General features: G+C 57.0%; 6 protein-coding genes and 2 non-coding genes across 8 annotated transcripts; 7 read left to right on the top strand and 1 right to left on the bottom strand.

Moving 5' to 3' along the window:
• Window positions 1–33: 33 nt before the first annotated feature.
• EHS24_004531 (uncharacterized protein) lies at window positions 34–2,295 on the top strand (the record flags this gene model as incomplete). The annotated part of the gene is made up of 2 exons (XM_028620104.1): window positions 34–686; window positions 729–2,295. The coding sequence occupies 2 exons, from the start codon at window positions 34–36 to the stop codon at window positions 2,293–2,295; spliced, it is 2,220 nt and encodes a 739-aa protein (XP_028479076.1).
• Window positions 2,296–3,700: 1,405 nt separating this feature from the next.
• Window positions 3,701–5,556, top strand: EHS24_004530 (uncharacterized protein; the record flags this gene model as incomplete). Its single annotated transcript, XM_028620103.1, has 5 exons — window positions 3,701–3,926; window positions 3,980–4,092; window positions 4,153–4,464; window positions 4,515–4,850; window positions 4,900–5,556. 5 exons carry the CDS (start codon window positions 3,701–3,703, stop codon window positions 5,554–5,556), a joined length of 1,644 nt encoding a protein of 547 aa, XP_028479075.1.
• Window positions 5,557–5,972: 416 nt separating this feature from the next.
• EHS24_004529 lies at window positions 5,973–6,057 on the top strand. The gene has a single exon. It is a non-coding gene; the product is annotated as a tRNA-Arg (tRNA).
• A 258-nt stretch (window positions 6,058–6,315) lies between these two features.
• Window positions 6,316–8,004, top strand: EHS24_004528 (uncharacterized protein; the record flags this gene model as incomplete). The annotated part of the gene is made up of 3 exons (XM_028620102.1): window positions 6,316–6,375; window positions 6,426–6,553; window positions 6,597–8,004. 3 exons carry the CDS (start codon window positions 6,316–6,318, stop codon window positions 8,002–8,004), a joined length of 1,596 nt encoding a protein of 531 aa, XP_028479074.1.
• Window positions 8,005–8,435: 431 nt separating this feature from the next.
• EHS24_004527 lies at window positions 8,436–8,526 on the top strand. Its single transcript has one exon. It is a non-coding gene; the product is annotated as a tRNA-Arg (tRNA).
• An 816-nt stretch (window positions 8,527–9,342) lies between these two features.
• Window positions 9,343–12,151, top strand: EHS24_004526 (uncharacterized protein; the record flags this gene model as incomplete). Its single annotated transcript, XM_028620101.1, has 18 exons — window positions 9,343–9,383; window positions 9,445–9,459; window positions 9,571–9,720; window positions 9,768–9,801; window positions 9,855–9,979; window positions 10,031–10,103; window positions 10,145–10,292; window positions 10,331–10,568; window positions 10,607–10,781; window positions 10,834–10,978; window positions 11,015–11,211; window positions 11,247–11,330; window positions 11,378–11,416; window positions 11,455–11,564; window positions 11,602–11,726; window positions 11,765–11,879; window positions 11,916–12,028; window positions 12,069–12,151. 18 exons carry the CDS (start codon window positions 9,343–9,345, stop codon window positions 12,149–12,151), a joined length of 2,010 nt encoding a protein of 669 aa, XP_028479073.1.
• Window positions 12,152–12,396: 245 nt separating this feature from the next.
• Window positions 12,397–13,924, bottom strand: EHS24_004525 (uncharacterized protein; the record flags this gene model as incomplete). The annotated part of the gene is made up of 4 exons (XM_028620100.1): window positions 12,397–12,574; window positions 12,660–13,220; window positions 13,305–13,531; window positions 13,652–13,924. 4 exons carry the CDS (start codon window positions 13,922–13,924, stop codon window positions 12,397–12,399), a joined length of 1,239 nt encoding a protein of 412 aa, XP_028479072.1.
• Window positions 13,925–14,697: 773 nt separating this feature from the next.
• MCD1 (sister chromatid cohesion protein 1) lies at window positions 14,698–16,575 on the top strand (the record flags this gene model as incomplete). Its single annotated transcript, XM_028620099.1, has 1 exon — window positions 14,698–16,575. One exon carries the CDS (start codon window positions 14,698–14,700, stop codon window positions 16,573–16,575), a length of 1,878 nt encoding a protein of 625 aa, XP_028479071.1.
• Window positions 16,576–20,499: the final 3,924 nt, after the last annotated feature.

Here is a 20,499-nt window from a genome sequence, read left to right as displayed (position 1 = left end):
CGGAGCTCCACTGCCCCGCAAACTGCAATCATCATGGTCACTCAGCTTGCCAACAATACACCCACCAAGACGGCCTCGCCCATCCAGGTCCTTGGTGGCGGTCGGGAGTTCATCTTGTCCGGCGTAGGCGCGGATTACCGCTTTCACGTCGACGACGATGACGAGCTCGTCCACGATCACTTTGGTCCTGCCGCATCGGGTCTCGCAACCTGGGAGTCGTCCGGCGGCAATGGTTGGGGACGCAAGCTGCTCGACGAGCGGCGTGAGTTTCCTGACCTGGGCCGCGGTGACTTTCGAGTCCCCGCCGTCCACATCCGCCACTCCACAGGAAGCACTGTGAGTGCATTCAAGTTTGTGGGGTACGATGTGGTCGCCGGCAAACCGCCCCTTCCTGGGCTTCCAGCAACATTTGGTGACGCCTCTGAGGTGGCCACCCTCGTCATTCACCTCGAGGACAAGCATTCATCCGTTGTGGCCGACCTTCGATACTCCATCTTCCCGGCCCACAATGCCATCGCTCGCAGCTTTACCCTCACCAACAACGGCTCCGGAACCATTGAGGTGCAGCGCGCCGCTAGCTTTTCTGCGGATCTTCCGTCTGGGGAGTGGGAGATGATCCAGCTGTCTGGCGAATGGTGTCGTGAGGCCCGGGAAATCCGCCGTCCCATCAACATTGGTACCCAAGGGTAAGCAGTTGCAATAGCCGTTCATGGCTGACGTTGGTGCAGATTCCAGAGTGCTACTGGCTACTCCTCGCATTACTTCAACCCCTTTGTCTCCATGGTACACTCCGACACTACTGAGACCCGCGGCCCTGCGTACGGATTCAGCCTCATCTACAGCGGCTCATTCGCTGTGGACGTGGAGCGTCACGCCTTTGATCTCGTCCGCGTAGCTATCGGCCTCAACCCTCTTCAGCTCTCGTGGCCGATTGCGCCAGGCGAGTCGTTCACCACTCCCGAGGCGGTCGCTGTCTATGGCGAGGGTCTTGGTGGCATGAGCCGCTCGCTCCACAACTTGTATCGACACAATCTCTCGCGGTCCAATTTCACTTTTCTCGAGCGACCTGTGCTTCTCAACTCTTGGGAAGGTATGTACTACAAGTTCACAGAGGACATGCTTTACAAGCGTGCTCAGGACTGTGCCGACCTAGGCATCAAGCTGTTTGTCCTAGACGACGGCTGGTTTGGGGACAAGCATCCCCGCGTCCACGACAATGCGGGATTGGGCGATTGGGTCGTTAACCCACGTCGTTTCCCCCAGGGGCTTGACCACCTTGTCAAGCGTATCAACCAGTTGCCTGTCAAGGCAACAGAGAGCGGCACCACCGATGGCCTCCAATTTGGACTTTGGTTCGAGCCGGAAATGGTCAACCCAGACTCGGAACTGTACGAGAACCACCCAGACTGGGCTCTGCACTCGGGCAACCACGCCCGGACCGAAGTCCGCCAGCAACTGGTGCTCAACGTCAGCAAGCGTGAGGTGCAGGACTACATCATCAAAGCCGTCGGCGCCATCCTCCGCTCGACCAACATCACCTATGTGAAGTGGGACAACAACCGTGGTATGCACGAAACCCCATTCCCGTACACGTCGCATGCCTACATGCTGGGTCTATACCGCATTCTGGACACCCTTACGACCGAGTTCCCCGACATTCTCTTCGAAGGCTGCGCGTCTGGTGGCGGTCGCTTTGACCCCGGTATCCTCCACTACTGGCCTCAAAGCTGGACATCGGATGACACCGACGCCGTTGAGCGTCTCCACATCCAGTTCGGCACGTCCCTTGCATACCCGCCGAGTGCGATGGGGTGCCACGTATCGGCCGTTCCGAATGAGCAAGTGGGTCGGACGACGAGTCTCGACTTCAGAGCACACGTCGCTCTTATGGGTGGCAGTTTTGGCTTCGAGCTCCAGACAGAGAAGCTCAGCGCCGAGGATCAAGCACAGATCACTGGATTGGTGTCGCTTGCGGAGCGAGTCCAACCGTACGTGATCCACGGCAACATGTACCGATTGGCTGTGCCGGGCAAGTCCAACTGGCCCGCGGCGCTTTACGTCTCCGAGGACAAGTCCAGTGCAGTGCTCCTTGCATACCAAATTTATGCTCGGATTCGCGTCGACACTCCAAAGCTTCGCCTTGAAGGACTGGACCAGGACGCCACGTATGACGTGGATGGCGTGCAGTACACTGGGTCTGTTCTCACCCACATTGGACTCAAGCTCAGATGGGAGCCCGAGCATCTTCCGGGAGCAGACTATCAGAGCCGTGTACTGTTCATTGCCAAAGTTTAGAATGATTATGCAAAGTTGAAGAGATCGCTGTCTTTATTTTGTGCTCCCACACGGTATTAAATGGGTACATATAAATCATAACTTACGCGAATATATTAAAATTCTTAAAATACCTATATATTTTGGAGATTGTTTAACAACGTTGACAAAGGGATGCCTATTATCCTGTCCAGTCTTCCGTTTACTCGGCCGGCGGTCAGTCATCAGAAAAGGACTGCAACGTGCTCCTCACTTCCACCAATAACGGAAAGGCCCGCCGACAGCAAGCCGGGGTGGGTGTCGTCAAGGCCACAATTCTGCCTAATTTCCGTCAATTTCCGTCCGCCACAAATCGGAAAGTGGGCACGTCCTCTACTGTACATTGTGTAGAGGTGGTGGATTGCGCCATTCTTCTGTCCCTGCTGCGGCGTCCCTGGCCGTCCGGACTTGACGATCACGTGGGTTCACATGGGACGGGAGTGCAGGACATACTTCAGGTTGATCGCCAAATGGCGGCAGGGAGCGGACAAGCGTCCGGACTTGGCCGTCTTGGCGAACGGGAATCCAGTTGTGTCTCCAACACAAACCGTAGTGTGCCGCTCAGCATGTTCATTTGGTGGGGCCTTGTCGCGGCCGCCGTTTGAGTCGCAAGCATTGCATGCTGACGTTGTGGACATGTTGGCGGAGGTGTGGAAAGCCTCGACGTCTCCGCCGGCATCCTTAAGCGCCTAACAGGCACCAGATCTGAAAAGTGCCCGCGGCCGCTACTTCCAAAGCAAGAAGAGCAACTGACAATGTTCCGCCTTGTCCCCCACTCTGCAAACCGGTTCGCCGGACCGGTCTGTACAAATAGACACTCAACAAAGTCACCTGACGGTCATGGCTAAGGCTCAAAATTCCCGTTCGTGCTCATACATCTTTCCCATCCAAGAGTCTCTTCCCGTTTCGAAAAATGGCTTGGTCTTGGTGGTTGCAAAGTGCCTCTTGATAAAGCGCGGGTGGGGGAAGATCGGAGGTGAAAGTGGGGGAGATATCAGGGCCGGCGTTTACACTTTCGTCATTCCACTTCCAGTCCGTGTCGTTGCTGGCATCTTACTGGGTACCGCCAAGTCCGGCCGCAGTCCGAGTCGGGTCACTCCCGGCCAAGATCCAGGTCGATAGGCGATACCCGACGTATCGAGCTGTGATCATGAACGAGCAATTGGCGATGCTGTTCAAAATTCCCGTTCGCAACATCGGTGTCCATTTGAGCCCCACATTGCCCCGCTACCAACGCCAAGTTATGCGGGGGAGCTGGACGGACCGCCGTGCTGATAGTGGTAGGGCGCGTACCTTGCGTTGTAAGCTAGAACAGCTAGAACATACATATAAGGGCAACCGATGGTGAGCTGTGGGGGCCCAACCAACTACTCAACTGTCTCTCGACATGTCTCCAGCTTCTACTACACTCGACCCACACACGGATGAGAAGACCGTCGAGGAGCTCCGCATCGAGGAGCTCCTCGCTCAAGCCGAGAAGGGCACTGAGGCCGAGCACAACATGACTCTCATGGCCGCTCTCCGCAAGTACCCCAAGGCCGCTGCTTGGTCAATGGCCCTCTCGATCGCCGTCATCATGGAGGGCTACGACTTGACCTTGCTTGGTAACTTCTGTAAGTGACGGAACGGTTGCCACTCGGTGACCAAGGGTTGACATGACTCCCAGACGCCTACCCAAGCTTCCGCAAGCGCTTCGGCACCCACTACATCAACGACAAGGGCGAGGATGACTGGCAAGTCCCTGCCCGCTGGATGGCGGGTATCGGCAACGCCGGAGCTGTTACCAGCATCATGGGCGCAGTCGTGAGTACTAGTGCACACAATATGAGCTAACCTCAGGCCAACGGTATCCTTGCCGAGCGCTACGGTTACAAACGCACCTTGTTCTGGACTCTCATCTGGTTCAGCGGCGCCGTCTTCCTCTTCTTCTTTGCCAACAGCCTCGAGATGATCATGGGTGGCCAGGTCATTGCCGGATTCGCGTGGGGTATCTTCCAGACGCTCACTACGACTTATGCTGCGGAGGTGGCCCCTCTGCCTCTTCGCGGTATCCTCACCACCTGGGTTAACGCATGCTGGGGTATTGGCCAGCTCATTGGTGTTGGTCTCCTCCGCGGTCTCCTGCACCGTACAGACGAGTGGGGATGGCGCGTGAGTTGAAGCGTCAGACTTCACAATGAATGTAGCACTGACCTGCCTAGATTCCCTACGGTCTCCAGTGGTTCTGGCCGGTTCCCCTCATCATCATCGCTGTCACCTGTCCCGAGTCCCCCTGGTGGCTCGTTCGCAAGGGCCGTGTCGAGGACGCACGCCACTCGCTTGGTCGCCTCTACTCTGGTGACAGCGGCGAGGAGATTGACAACACTGTCGCCATGATTGAGCACACGATCGCCATGGAGCGCGCCACTAGCTCTACTGCCAGCTACGTCGACCTGTTCCGCCGCAAGAACATCAGGCGTACCGAGGTTGTCTTTGGTGCCTGGGCTGTTCAGCAGCTTTGTGGATCGGCGTTTATGGGATACTGCACTTATTTCCTTGTGAGCCACACAAAAGCTAATCCATACCCACCGCTAACACTATCTTCAGGAGCAAGCCGGTCTCTCCACTGAGAACGCCTTCTCGATGACCATGGGCCAGCACGCCATCAACACCGGTGGAACCTTCATCGCCTGGGCGTTCATGGGCGCTGGTGTCGGTCGCCGTACACTCTACCTCTATGGCTGCCTGTGGATGGGCTCCGTTCTGCTCATTATCGGTGGCGTTTCCACCATTCACACTACCGCCGCGTCTTGGGCTGCCGGCGTCATGCTTCTCATGTGGAGTGTTGCCTACCAGTTCACTGTTGGCACCGTCTGCTACTCGCTCGTGGCTGAGATCCCGTCGCGTCGCCTCGCCATCAAGTCCATCAACCTCGGCCGCGCCTTCTACAGTGTTATTGGCATTATCAACGGCTCGTACATGGCCTACATGCTCAACCCGACCGCTTGGAACTGGGGCGGCAAGACTGCCTTCTACTGGGCTGGCATGGCCTTCCTCTGCACCATCTGGATCTACTTCCGCCTCCCCGAGCCTCGCGGTCTCACCTACCAGGAGATCAACGCTCGCTTCGACGCCGGAGTGCCTGCTCGCCAGTTCCAGACTGTCGACATGGACATCTTTGAGCGCAACGACAAGACTCTTGCCGCTGGCAACATCGCTATTGACAACAAGCACGAGACCGTGCACAAGGAGGTCGTCGTCTAAGAACCTCAATGATATGTTCAAGTGTGGAGGCGGGAGGAATTGGGGGGTTTCGCAAGCGAGCAGTAAGAAGCACCTGGTGCTTTATCAAGTCAATAGTTCTGAAATGGAATTCTTCCCACTGGCAAATGACTTCTTATAACCCCAAGGACCAAGCCACTGGCCACGGGGCCACTGATTCCAAGCGCTGAGTGCAGGGCAGGTCGTTTAGCCCCAATTTCGTTGAATATCCGCTGAGCCTCCAGTCTCAAAGTCTTTCAGTGAGTCAACACACACTGAAAGCCCATGAGCACTAAACCAATCGCACAAAGCCCAACTCGTCCATCATTTACTGCCAATGCTCATGCACAGCTGGAAAAGTCGGAGACAGCGGGGATTCTTTCGGAAAGCCCTTCTAACTCCGCGCCTGTTAACATCTCGGTCGCGTGGCCAAATGGTACGGCGTCTGACTACGATTCAGCATCTGTTATCAGGAGATCGCGGGTTCGATCCCCGTCGTGACCTTTTTGGCTCTTCTCTGCATGCATTGCGACAGCAGGAGATACAGAGAATGTTTTGCGCACGCAAGTGAAGGGAGCAAACACCATTGAGTGGTTGAGTGTAGTTGTGAAACGCGATTCCCCCAATTTGCTCCCGCAGTGCCACACGGTCCCTCCCCCAGGTGATCTGGACGGTCCAGTCACCCCTCGTAACAAAGTGTACACTGCAACATCCTCAAAGCATCCTTTTCTCTCACTTCTGCCCTTATCCTTCACTCTTATCATGGAGGTTCCGGCACGTATAGCAATCGACGAGGCGGCAAGTGACAGGGCTCGTGCCCAGGTAAGTGCTACACAGAGGTCCAGCACTCTTCCTTGTCACTAACGAACCAGGGCGACAAAGCTCTTGCCAGCCAAGACTACCACCAAGCTCTGGCCGCTTTCACTCAGGCCATCGAAGCCCATACGTTTGACTTCAAGGCTTGGTGCGGCCGCGCTCTGGCACAGCTGAAGCTTGAGAGGTGAGTGCTCAACAGCGTAAGGACACAGGGACTGACGATTCAGGTGGGCCGATGCAGAGGTGGATGCGACCAACGCTCTCATTGCCGAGGAAGGCGAGTGGTTACCTCAGGCGTACTCTCGTCGTGGACTCGCTCGTCAGCATCTTGGAAAGCTCGATGCAGCTATGAGAGACTTCAAAGCGGCCCTCTCTCACGCCCCAAACGATCGCAGTATCTCCCGCAGGATCATCAAGCTCGAGGTCACCATTGCTCAACGACCAGCCCCTGTGCCTAGTCCTCCCTTCACCGTCTCGGTCACCATCGATCACACAGCGTACCCCCACATCATTGGTCTCATTATTCTCTACAGTGACCCAGAGGTCCGCCTGGTGCTTAGCCACACCTGCCGCGCAATTCGTGATCGCCTCAACAGGCTCGCTTCCCATCATGAGATCACCGGTGGCGCTGATGAGCGCGGACCGTACGCCAATATCACTCAGCCTCTACCATATGGTCGTGTCGATCGTATTTACAAGGATTTCGCTGTCCCTCGCAAAACGACTACGGCTCGGCGCGAGGTGGTTGCGTTTTTGATGACTCTTAATTCAGGTCACAGTCTGGATCTTCGAGGTCCACTCGACCCAGAAATCCTTTCGCTATTGGTCCTCGAGTCCGACGTTCTCCGCATTCGACCCAAAAAGGACGGCCGTTATTTTCAAGAAGATCTCGACCTCCGTCACTGCGCGATCCGGAAAGTGGTGCTGTTTCCGACCAATCGAGTGTTCACTGTGAACCCGGACTTGCCGTTTTGGTCTCTTTTACTGCCCGACACTGTCACTCGCTTGGTGGTTCCTCTCATCGTCCGCCTCAATGATGATGGTGGCTTGGTCACCTTTCACATGCCTTTCAAGCCCAATCCTGAAATCGACATGATGTCCTTGCTCCGCACCGCCCAACAACTTAATCTCCCCCTCGCTGCCAAACTCATACTTGATGTCCCCGATCCAAGTGACCAGCGGGAGCTCGTCATCATCTGCCCGGACGTCAAGACACACAATGACAAGACACGAAAGGACAACGTTCAAGATCTCGTGATGAGCATACACACCCTCATTTGTCAGAACACAATGTGGGGCCTCCTTTGGGGTGTCAAATGGATCAAGATCGTCAACCTTGCGGGGGTAGTGCACTGGGGCCTACCTTCCAAGTCCTCGACCAACATTGCCAAAATACAAAAGGGAGTCACCCTCTTTGAGACCCTCCTCCGGAAGAATATCGAAACGATGCTTACCAACTCGGTAAACACATACCAAGACTTGGACGAACGCGAACGGCTCATTCACCGCAAACCCCCTTCCCCTTCCGAAGGGCTGGCCAAAATTATGTTCTTGACCAAGGACAAGTACTGCTCCACGCTCAAGAAAGGAGAATGGAAGATGGAGACCGTGGAGAAGGTCCCGGGATTTCTCTGATTGTGCTCAGTGGGTCACTCTGCAGCCGTCATTTGTGAAATAACGTAAATAGCGGCGGCGCAGATAACAGCGTAAGAATACATGAATGGTGATGAATGTAATGTATTATTTGTGCCTACATGCCTACCTAACAACATGGTTGAGGGATAGTGTGCCCAGGCGGATCACAAGGTGCCGCAGACTCCAATACCGCCGTGTCGTCAATTATTTCCGGATTTAAGGACCAATTTTCTACAATAAAATATCGAACTCCCGTCTTGGTTTCGCCATTCAGACATTCAGAGCGCTTCCAAGCCGCCTTCACTTGTACAACAAGTAACTCTACTTGTCCAGTATCCTTGCAGACACTCTGCTGTCTGCCTTCGCCTTCTTTCGGAAAGAAGGAGAGCAGGATCAATCACAACAACACAAACCACCATCTCAACACCATCGGTCGCGTGGCCAAATGGTACGGCGTTTGACTACGATGCAACATCATCTTCGTTTATCAAGAGATCGCGGGTTCGATCCCCGTCGTGACCTTTTTGGAGCTTCAGACATGCATGAGGGTTGTTGGAGGTGTACCGAATGGTGTCTCTCGGGCTGGGGACGTTGCCAGAAGTCGAGGGGACAAGTTGTGACATGGCCGCCACAAATCTCCGGCTCTCTGTGTCTTTTGTGGCGCGAGCTTGTGTTTTCGGTCGCCGGTGCGTCTATGACCTGTTCATGTGCGACCTTTACTGATCTACTGACCCTGTAGCGAGTTACCACGCCTCCTACTCAAGGTGTCAGTCGTGAGTCGGCAGTGATCAGCCGTTGCCCCCTCATTTCTTCACCTGCATGTGTGCGACACGGCACTGTGTGCAAAGGCGGCATCTAACGCAGTTTCCCAAGTTGGTACACACATGACAGGACGTTCACGAATGGAGACGTGCTGATTGATAATGCAAAGACAGATCTCGTTGCGCCCGGTTTCTCCTCTCCTCCAATGCCGAGTGTATTGTTGGTCGTTCATTTTTATTCACGCATATGTTTCCTCCTTCTGGACCAAGAACCCGGAAGTGGTTTGACTAGGATTGCATAGCTTAACCAAGTGTCTCTTCTATCTATTCCGCAGCGTGGAGCATTGGGGATATCATGGCATGTATACCATTTGTGTCTCAAAGGGAGTTCATTTCTTGTGCGCAGACAAGACTGCTGTGACGCGGCGATCTGTCCACCCCACACACACGGGCCAACGGGTCCAGTCAACCCCTGTGTGTTTCCTTCCTCGCACACAACAACACAGTCACCTTTTCTCAACTCCGACTCCATCCCCATCCCCGACTCTACAACTATCTCCTCCTTCTCAATCAAACCATGTTCTTCTCAGACGACCTGCTGACAGGCAAGAAGGGCAGGTGAGTCCCAGCCGCCATCCTCCACACCCTGTTCTTGGGCTACTCGCTGACCTTGCCGCAGTCTGGGTGTCATCTGGTACGTGTGCACTTCTTGCCCTCGCTCTCACTCTTTCCACCCTTTGCACTACTACGAGGCCCCTTATGGCCCGAGCGTTCACGGCTTCAAGGGACATTGCTGATACCTTAGGCTCATGGCCACACTCGGCCCGCGCAACAAGCGTATAAACCGCAAGACACTCGCGGCCGTTGAGATTAGCCGCTCGTGCGAGATCATTGCCGAGCCTCCTGAGCCCATGGCCCTGCGTCTCAGTGGACACCTACTTGTCGGTGTCACTCGGTGAGTTCAGCAGCTACTGGGTTACTGCAGTCTAACAGCTGTTGCAGTCTCTATCACCAGAGCTATGAGACGTTTTACTCGGTAAGTCTCAGACGGAGGCTGGCGCACGGGCCACTGACGTGTTTGGCCACCAGGACGTTCAGAACTTCGACGCTACGCTTCGTCGCTCCATCGAGACTAAGCTCAAGACCACTGCCAATGGACGCACCATTGCAGTGACTTCGGGAGGCATCGACCTTCCCAATGGAGGCAAAAGCCGGTGAGTCGGCAATCTGGTACCACCGAGGTCGAGGGAGCTCACGGCCCGTAGCCTTGATCAGATCACCTTCCCCACACTCGATGACACTGAATTTGTCAACTTCGACTTTGAGTTTGGACACATTGTGAGTTGGGGTTTGCTCGGGAAACTTCACTCACTGTCCAGAACTGGGCCAACCCACTCGTCTCCTCCCGCAAGCGCCGCGCGAGCTCCAAGCTGTCTTCCCTCCTTGCTGATGGCGACGAAGAGCAGTCCGAGCGCAGTGACCAGAGTGACGAGGACGAGCTCGTCGTGCGCAAGCGCAAGCGCACGGGTGGGTAGAGTGTATTGTGAACTCGGCTTACCCACCAGACACCCCGCAGTTCCGCTACTCGGCCACTCCCCAGCCCAGGTTCGGCGACGGCGGTTTCCAGGTGGACGATGTCATCGACAGCCAGGACAACATGAACTACGAACCCATCGACCTGGGCATTCTCGACACCCTCGACGGGTTTGGTAACAGCGACGGTCCCAGCGACCCTTCCAACCGCCCCATGGACGACATGGGCGACATTTTCATGGGCAACGATTTTAACGCCAACCCCAACATGTAAGCAGTCTTCGTCTCAATCGCAATTGATCAAATAGGGATTTTGGCGGCGAGATTCAACCCATCGAGGAGGCCCAGCCCGCCGCTAAAGAGCTTCAACCTGAAGCTGACAAGGATGGCAAGAAACGCTCTGCCAACAACGACTCTGAGTCTGACGTGGAGGAGGTGATTGCTCCCGACGTCAAGAAGAAACGCGTCAGGAAGATCAAGGCGGTCGAGTTTGACGAGGCGGGTATCTGAAGCATGAACGGAGCTGACCCACCAGAGCCTTGAGGTTGGCGTTGCAGACACTCAAGACTATGAAGAGGCCATGGCCGAGCAGCGTGCCGAAGCGGCCTCCAAGAAGAAGGAGCAGCTCGCACAGGTCAAAGCTACTGCCATGGTGGACGGTGCCGGTCTCTGGCTCGAGTGTGAGTTTACGGAGATCAGATGCAACTGACCAACAGTCACCGACCCGGGAATGTCTGGTTTCTTCAGTACCATCAGCAAGGTCGACAAGTTCAAGTGGGAGCTTGACGTCAGTGACCACCGCAGTGGCAAGAAGAAGGACTCGGACAAGCCCGAGGATATCATCGAGGACGACCCATCGGCTGCTATCAGGGAGTTCGAGCCGGACATGAACATGGACATTGGCAACCCGGAGGTTAGTTAGAGGCACGTGTCACCACTGACAACTAGGGTTTCCAAATGCCAGATCAAGACTTCAATCTCCAGCAGGACCTCAACTTCCAGCTTCAGGACCATGTCAACACCGAGGCTGACGTGAGCTATTGGATTCCATTCTGAGACAGCGAGAGCTAACATATCAGGTCGAGCAGGTGGTTCCTCGCGTCAACAATGGACTTCCTGTGGGTACTTGCCACCCAGAATTGCACTGAACAGACAGTGGGATGACCCAGCCCTCGACGACCACAGCCTTGACCTCCCTCTCGACATGGGCGCTAGCGTCACTCCCAGTAGCCGTCGCTTCAGCGTCATGACTCCTCTGGAAGCTCGGTGAGTTTGACAGTACGGGCAGCGAAACTGATATTAGACTCCGTTCCGTGAGCGCCTCAAAGCAGGACAAGGCGCGGGGCAACCGCCGTTCGCGCTCCGGCTCTCTCGCGAGCAACATGCACATGAACGAGGACTTGATGCTTACGGGCGACGATAATGAGCGTGAGTACCACCCGACCACAGCACAGCGTTGACACCAGTGCCGCTCGAGGAACTCGACCTGGAGGAGCTCGACGGACAGCGTCCGCACCCCGCCGACGCGTTCAGCCCCGCCATGCTCGCCACCCTCGACAGTCAATGTCGCCACTTCTTCAGGTGAGGTGGGGTCGCGCTGTATTTCTGACATCTCAGTTACCTCGAGACCCGCATGGTCGAGGCCCAGACCGACGAGATTGAGCTCACACACATCCTCCCTGCGGGCGCGACCAAGCGCGTCGCCGCGGCGGCGTTTTACAACTGCCTCAGTGGGTCTCTCCTTTGTTGAAGCAATTCTGACCCACGCAGACCTTGCCACGAAGCGTATCCTGAGCCTGTCGCAGGACGAGCACTGTGGTCCCATCGGCATCCGCATCGCCGCGACGGCTTAAAACTGCGCTTGTCGTGTTGAGCCGGAACCATAAACTCCTGTATCGTACGAGCCTGAGATCAGACGAGCGCAACGGTCCTGTGTCATAGTAGTTCCTGTAGTCAAAAGCCGCAGCGCATCCAAGCATCTGGACGCGGCGGCTCTCATGCATGTAATGTAATGTGCTGTCGCTGGCCGTATCTCGTGTCTCGTCCTCGTAGTCGTACACTCTCATCTCGATCTCGAAACTCATCTCACTCTTTCGTCTCATGCGAACGGGTCGTCCAGCGCCGCCTGCGGTGGGTTTGACTCGCCATCCTTCGTGCTGGCAATGGGCGCGCCGAAGATTGTGTCGTCTGCCACGCGCGCATGGGCAGCCTTGGCGGCCTTTTCAGCTTTCGCTTCGGCGTTCTTGGCTTCTTGCTCGGCCTTGCGTTTGATGTAACTGTGGAAGACGGGTTAGCCATTGCAAAAGATGCGCGCAGCCAGTCATGCTGTCGTGCAAGAACACGACAGTCGGCTATACTCACAGTGCAGTGCCGGGCACTTTTTCTGGGTTGGTACATCCCTTCAACCGCTTGTCGACCTCCTTGATCTTCTTGATGTCGAACTTGGCCGTGCTGGCCGCCACAACCGCCTCCACCTCGGCGAGGACTATACGCAGCTCAGCCAGTGGTGCGCCAAACGGCAGTGCCGCGCCCTCCTCGGCCTCCGCCGCCTGATACTTGAACTCGAGGAAATTGTCCACGAGCTCCTTGTTTGCCAGCCGCCATGCCGCGAGCGCAATCTGCGCAGGCGAGTATAGAAACTCGGCGTCACTGTACCTGCTCGCACTGAGGTATTCGAGTGCGGCAGGCAGCGCGCGCTGCAAGTTGTCTGTGGGTGGGATGGCCTGGTCCTGGAACTCGAGGTACCACCCGCGCAGGGGCTTGTCGGCGCCGCGTACCCAAAACTCGAAGCCGAGGGACTGGGCGACAAGGAATTCGAGGTCGAGGACGTCCGACGGCTCAAAGCCCTTAAGCTTGGCGACAAAGGCTTCAATGGGCACGGGGTGGTTGGTCGTTTTGGCGGCGAGAAAGAGCGCTGTAGGCCTGGATGTGGTGAGCTCCTGCTTGGTAGCTTCCGACAGGGTTGGGGTGTTCTGGAAAGCTAACCCGTCCAGATGCCTCACTTACATGATGTTCTTTGGGTGCCACTCCATGACGCTGTTCTTGAGGTAGAACCTCTTGATGTAGCTAATAGCCGTGGCTTCGACAGCTTCCGGGAGACCAAAGCCCGCCCGGCAAATGTTGCTGCACTGCGAGCAGTAGAAGCGGACGAGAAGGAGCTCGTCCTCGACGCTCAAGTACGCCGCTTGAGGGGGTGGGTCGGCGAACGTGTGGCCTAAAGATTGCTGGGCTTCCTTTACAACGTGTCAGTATGGTACGCTCCATCACCTTGCTAGCCAACTAGGCAAAGTTCACACCACACCGCTCCACAGCTCCAACGCCGCCATTTCAACCACATGACCCAGGACACGCACCTTCTCAGCGGCCATGTTGCGTGCTGTGACCTCTTTACTCTTCTCATTGAGTTCGGCACGGAGATTCGTAATAGCCTCGCGCGAATATCGCCAGTGCTTGAACTGCGAGGTCTCGTGGAATGGCGACGCGCCTGGCGTGGGTTGCGCACGCGCTGCCGGCGTTGCGGTACCGCTAGCGACCGCACCGTTCTCAGTCTTGCCGCTGCCATTGGCGACTCCGCTGGTACCGCTGGCGGGTTTTGATGGGCGAGACGGCCCAGGTTCGTTTGTCATTGCGGTGTGTTGAGGGAGGGAAGGAATGAAGAAAGATGGATGTGATGAGCGAGCTCGAAGGTGGAGGCGTGGATTCACAATGACATGTGATCTGCAGCATTTTGCTTCCGTCGAAGCGGATTGTTATTGTATGACCGCGCCGAGTTGTGTGCGGCGGCGTTTCGCGTGAGCGGAGCAAGAGCATGCATGTGCTCAAGTCTTTTGTGAGCATCGAGAGAGCAGGCATGACTACCGACAGACCCATTGAGCAGAGGTACTGTTGCAACATTGCATGTGGTGTGAGCGTCACAGGCCCACAGGGCTCGACAACGACGCGACACGCCACCTTGTTGTTGTTTTGGACCTGGCCATTACGCCCAAATAGTACACTAACCTAATTATCCAGGCACCTCCATTATTAATTATACTCCCGCGTCTAATGCACCTCGTCAGAGCTGTCAGGGGCGGATGACTGGACGGTTCTTAGCGGTGGCTGGTCGTTGCCCCCCATTCCCTCGTTTGCCATCTTCTCTTCTTCGTCACCCTTTGTGAACAAACCTCTCCATCCCGCTCCCCACTCCCATCCTCCACCCCCATCGACGTTGCCTGTGACCCCCCATTCGTCACCCCCTACCCATACACCACCCGCTCCGCGCGCCAGGCCCCTCTGTCTCGACGGACACGGCGGCGCGCTCTACGTCGCAGTCGAAAGACAACATCCCTTGATTTCCCGCGACGCGTCGTGCAAACCAAACCATCCAACCTTCCTCCACCCCTCCACCTCATCCACCAACATGCTCCTTACCGAGCTCATCCTTGCGAAGCGCGGGCCGCTCGCAAAGGTTTGGCTGTCGGCACACCACGAGCGCAAGCTCAGCAAGCAGCAGGCCCTGGGCGTTGACGTAGGCGAGAGTGTTGACGCCATCCTCACCCAAGAAGTTGAGCCCATGACGCTTCGCATCTCGGGTCAGCTCATGCTTGGTGTCGTGCGCATCTACGGCCGCAAGGTGCAGTACCTCATGGACGACTGCCGTGACACTCGCGAGCGCATCTCAATGGCCTTCCGTCCAGGCATGGTCGATCTGCCAGAGGACCAGATCCGTGCCAACCGCAACGCCATCACTTTTACTGAGACTGGCAACAACATTGACTCTATCGACCTCCTCGACTGGAACTTTGCGCCTGTTATCAACGACCTTCCCAGCGGACCTCGTGGCCTGCACACTGTGCCATTGACCCAGACCTCGCTCCGCTCTCGCGAGTACGGTGCGTTCAACTTCGGTCGCCCCACAGCTCCGTCGATCTACGGCGACGACCAGTCTTCTCGCCAGGGTTCCCACGACGACGCTACCTCCCACCTCGACTCGCAAGACTTCCAGCCCTACGACCTCGGTCTCGGTCTGGACGACATGGACATGGGCCTCGACTTTGACATGTCGATGGAAGTCGGCCGTGATGCCATGCGCGAACGCAGCAAGAGTGCTGTCCCTCTCCGCTCTCCTTCTGTGCTCCATGACCTTCTCGAGGACCACGGCATGGACATTGACAACCACGACACGTTTGAGCCCATCGAGCTTGACCTTGGTCTGGATGACCTTCCGGAGCTCGAGGAGCGCCAGCGCCGTGAAACCAGCGCACTCTCGACTCCCCCGCCCGAGTCGCCTCCCTTGGTCAACACCACCATTGATGTCACCCCGCGCACGGCCAAGCGCATTGCCGACGCCCAGCAAGCTCAGCCCAAGCCTAAGCGCGTGCGCGTTGTTCGTGCGGACGAGGAGCTCGAGTTGGCAGACGAGGAGTTTGCGCCACCTACGGAGGAGGACAGCAACATTCTCGGCGAGGAACGTTTCATCCCAGCCGACCCCGAGGCCGTGCGTCTCCGTGATATCATTGACGACCCCGCCAAGCACTTCCTCCCTACCGTCAAGGTTGGCGCCGACTCGTTCATCTTTGCCGGCCCTGCTGGTCTTGCCCCCGAGCTCGCGGACCTCTTCCTGTTCAACACCAACGTCCTTCGTCGCGCTCGCGACGAGCCCGAGGAGGACGACCACGCTGCGAAGCGTCTCCGCACGGCCACCGTCGAGGCGGAGGACGAAGACGAGGTCGGCCGTAGGCAAAGCCGCCTGCCATCCGAGGTCGACTTTGACGCCGGCATGGACAACACGTTTGACGGTGGCTTTGACGCTGGCAACTTCGACGGTGGCGACATGGGCGACATGAGCTTTGGCTTTGACGATCTGAAGACCCCTCCTGCTCGCATCCGCGACCCTTCTCTGGCACCATCTCGTGCCGAGTCGGTGGCCCGCGCGATCCAGTTTGGCGACGGAGGCGACAACGCCCTTGCGTGCTTTGACACCCGCACGTCCACCCAGGCGCAGACCCAGACCCAGGACCCCTCCCTGGACGCGACCCAGCCTGAGGCCACCGGCGGCTTTAGCAAGACCACCGGTATGGCTATGGGTGTCCTTCGCCGCGAAATTGAGGCCATCGAGGCCGAGGACAAGGCTGTCCAGTTTGACAAGGTCGCCGCTGGCGCCAGCAAGCGCGCCGCCTCGGCCTTCTTCTTCGAACTCCTCGTCCTCGGTACCCGCGACGCCGTCAAGCTCGAGCAGGAGAAGGCCTACGGCCCCATCGAGGTGCGCGCGAAGGAGAAGCTGTTCGCCACTGCTTGATCGCCCTCCTTATTCATGCCCTCCCTGCTCCTGTCTCTACCTGGACATGGACACTGCTGTCCTGTCCCTTTTTAGTGTTTTGCCTCTTCGGACTTTTTATACTTGTCCCACCATGTCGACCCCCTTTACATAGCGATACCTGTCCGCTCAATACCGTCCTGAAAAAAAGGACTATACTGTCTAGTGGAATGTCCCAGTCGTAGTACGATGATGCATGCTGTATTTCTGCTCCCAAACCGGAACCGTCCACCGTCCACCTCCAAATGAGGCAGTGGCCCGGAGGTGGCGCCGGATATGTTTGTCCGTGGATCGCTCGTCGGCGCCACTTGGTCATTAGTTGATCACTATTGTAACCCAAGTGTCTACATTCCGTCTGGACGAGATGGCGTTTGTTTGATAATGAACAGTCAAGGATACCAGCCGGCGGCCAAGTCGATCATGGCCGCAAGTGGCAGAGTACTTGCGAAGTGGTTCTTCAGAAAGTATCACGGAAGGGACTTATCGCCCCAAGTTACTGACCCCAGAACTGCAACTCCCAAGCTCTACACGGTAGTGTTCTCACAGGACACCCAGACATCAGAGGGACTGTTAACTTTATCCAACATGGGCTACTCTGTCGCCAGAGGCACATGGTGGGGCACGCCCATAGCTTCTCGTTCTAAAGGGGCAGCCCGAGTGACGACCACGAGGTGTCTTTGTCTCGGTAGTTGCCAACTTCGTTACAAGCGAGCATTCGATGTCTGCGTCATGAAACGCAATGTATTCGTCCCTCGTCCCCTCGAGCCTCGTTCCGGCTCCAACACCCAGATGTGGCGATCACCACAAGGCGACCGAGGAACCACTAGTGCACTGGGTTCGCCAGTCAGAGGCGCTTGGGAGACAAACGTCTCACCCGGTCGTTCGCACCGTAAATCGAGGTGCCGTCTGTGCCGTCCACAGCGTGCCGTTCACAAGTAACACAGGACTGTGGCCTACCACCACCAATTCACAGCCTCAGCTGGGCACCGCACTAGGCCAAGGCCGTGCCGAGGTGCCTCTGCTCTGGAGGCCACATTCGGCATCCGTCTCCCCCTCTCAGTCACACGTTCGGGCGGTGCGCATCGACCTCGTATGTCGCTTTCGATGCCCACATTCGAACACTGTCGCAGGATTGCAGAAAACATAGCCGCCACATCCGCCACGTCGCTGCCAGGCGTGCTTAGGCACGAGACATCATGCATACAATGGCATGCTGTCTGTCAGCTGTCAGCTGGTGAGTAATCAGTAGCCACTTGAGCGTGGCGGCGCGAGGTCCGGCGTTCCAGGCCAGCATGAGTCACTGTGGCGCGCTGGGCCGCGACTGGACGGCACTGATGAGGCGGACGTCCCGACCTGATCCAGATGTTGCTCACTGCACCATGTGCTGGACCTTGACTGTCAACGGCTTGTCCCACCTCTACCCACAGATGTATCAGGTCTGGACCATGCTTGATCGCACCGTTGTAGTCACCCTTGTAGTCACCCATCGTTTTTCAGTTCAATCTGCCACCAGACAACCCGCACCCGCGCCTCGGAGGATGTCACCTCCGCGACCTCCGCGACAAACGGGGCCAAGCCCTGTGTTTTCCGCAAACGAACTGATCCAGACTGTACTGGCAGAGCGGGCTTTGTATACATGCTGCATGTATGTACCTGCACACCAACATGCGCAGGCCTCGTGCGGTTCCGAACAGGGAACGGAGAGGTGCGGAGGCGGGGGGAGCGGGGGCGGAGGCGGGGAGCACACCGGGATGGCCGGGGAGGTGGTGTAGGGTGGGGTGAGGAACCGGCCACAGGACATTGGCTGCACAGTTGTTGAGTTGCTGTTTGTTCGGGCGGCACCTTGGTACCTGGGTGTCTTAACGCACGCATGATTCCATAGAGACCACCGCTTGGCCGCGCAGAGTATACCGGCCACTGCGGTGACAACTCGCCGTCCGGCCGACTGGGTGCTTCCCCGGTCCCCTTTTCTCACTAGTGCATGGTGATCCCTACGAAAACAAAAGAAAAGAGCAGTCGCGTGTATCCTGCGTTATGGGCGGTTCTGGGTGCATCCCTGCTCTATCCTGAAGCTGGCAACGTCTGATCTGAGATCTGACGTGAGGCCTGAACAACTCCAGGGTCATCTTGCAGCAGCTCAGAAAAGCGCCTCAAAACGCCACATCGTTGAGGCAATGGCGAGCTTATCCTGCGTCGCGTCTGCTCCTTTGACTTGCTGTCATCTTCATAGCATGAGAAGCCGAGAAGGTTAGAGATTTGCTTGCGTGGAAGCTGGGCCAGGCATGTGTGCCGGATAGCAAGACTAGTGCGGGCTCCCGTGCCAAGTCAAGGGCAAGGCGGCGTAGACAGGCACTTTGCTGCGAACATGTCTGTCCACCTCTGGACATTGGTATGGCACTCGCGAAAGTTGAGGGGGGAGGAACCTCAATTCGTCGGGGAAGCGAGAGGCACTGGTCTAGCACGGTTGGTGGTGGCTGTGGAAACGCAAACGCAAAACCCAGACCATGTATGAAACGTGCCGCAGGCCACAGACACGAGGCAGTGGCCAGTGGACTGTGCACTGCTCCAAGGGCATGGACGGCCGAACCTGTAGTACACGAGCGCTCGTGCGCAAGGAGGCAGAAAGGCCAACCGAGACGTACATATACGAGTCTGATAGCCCAGCGCTCAGCCATACGGCGGAACATGTGCGGGCGCGAGGATGCGACGACGCGGAGAGAAAGACAGGACGAGGTGAGGTACGCGACACTGGCGGCAGGGATCGACCCTGCGACTTCCATGTCAGTGCACCTGGCACCGTTAGCAACTGCGACGGGCAGACGGGTGTGAGGATGACGACGACATGAATGCCAGCAGAGAGCAAAGATCCCACGATCCCACATCTATGATCGTCGTTCGCAATGGCGTACATGTCGGATATTGTAAGCAAACACGGCGGAGCATGGCCCACGGGTAGCCAGGGTGACTGTCTGCCTGGTCCATAGCGCACGGGGTGCAGCACTGCAGCAAGCGGCCGGCATATCTCTAGAGCAGTCATGAACTTTATTCTCTCTGTTCCATGGGGTCTGGTGCGAGCAAGCGGCGTTTCAAAACAATTCGTGGCCACACCACTACACCCACGCCACCGCCGTGTGGGGTGACCAGCCCATGCTCACGTTTGCACGAACGCCTGGAGAAGCGGAGCCACTGGCGCAGAGGTCGGAGAAACCCTGGTGCCGGGCTCTCGGCAGGCTGGCACACGGCGTCGTAACAGTTGCGGCCCAGGGAAAAGGAGGCGCGTGTAACCTCTCTTTGTTCATTGTTGTCGAGAACACCAAAAAAATATTGTCGTCGGAAACGTTCCCCACAGGGCCGGAAGGGCAAAACCTAATGGCCGCCACGGGACGGGACAGCAGTCTCAGCGGATACATCGACGTACACCTCCATAGCTCCATACTTGGTACCTGCTGCGCGAGATGAGGGTGAATGGTTGGCTGAGAGACTGTTCACCTATCGCAAAACTTCCTTGAGCTTGCAAACTGACTTTACTGGGCCGTCAGTTAATTAGGTTCCCGCGCGGTACACAATGGTAATGCGTGTGGCTTTCTCGTCAGCCATGACATCTGTTGTTCGGATCGGCAGCACTCCTTCGTCAGTGTGTCCGACTGTCCCATCCCTTGCAGCATGGGCAGCGGCGGCGTGGTTCCGACTCTGCCAGAGTTTAACGGTCCCTCCACCGTGCACATGCGCACATGTTGGGTTTCCGACGGCACTGCATTGTTGGGAGCAGGCGCCATAAACCGCCATACCCCGACGATCCAGGATCAGGAGGCGGGAGTGGGCGGCAGGGCGATCCGTCTTTGGACGAACAGGAAAAGTGATGCAAACGCAAGCCAGAAGCGGCGTGTACGGCGCCGTACGCCGCAC

Source organism: Apiotrichum porosum (assembly GCF_003942205.1).
Source record: "Apiotrichum porosum strain DSM 27194 chromosome Unknown scaffold_2, whole genome shotgun sequence".
In the NCBI taxonomy this organism is placed as follows: Eukaryota; Fungi; Basidiomycota; class Tremellomycetes; order Trichosporonales; family Trichosporonaceae; genus Apiotrichum; species Apiotrichum porosum.
The sequence above is the reverse complement of the archived record's forward strand: the minus strand, read 5'-3'. Positions and strand labels throughout refer to the sequence as shown.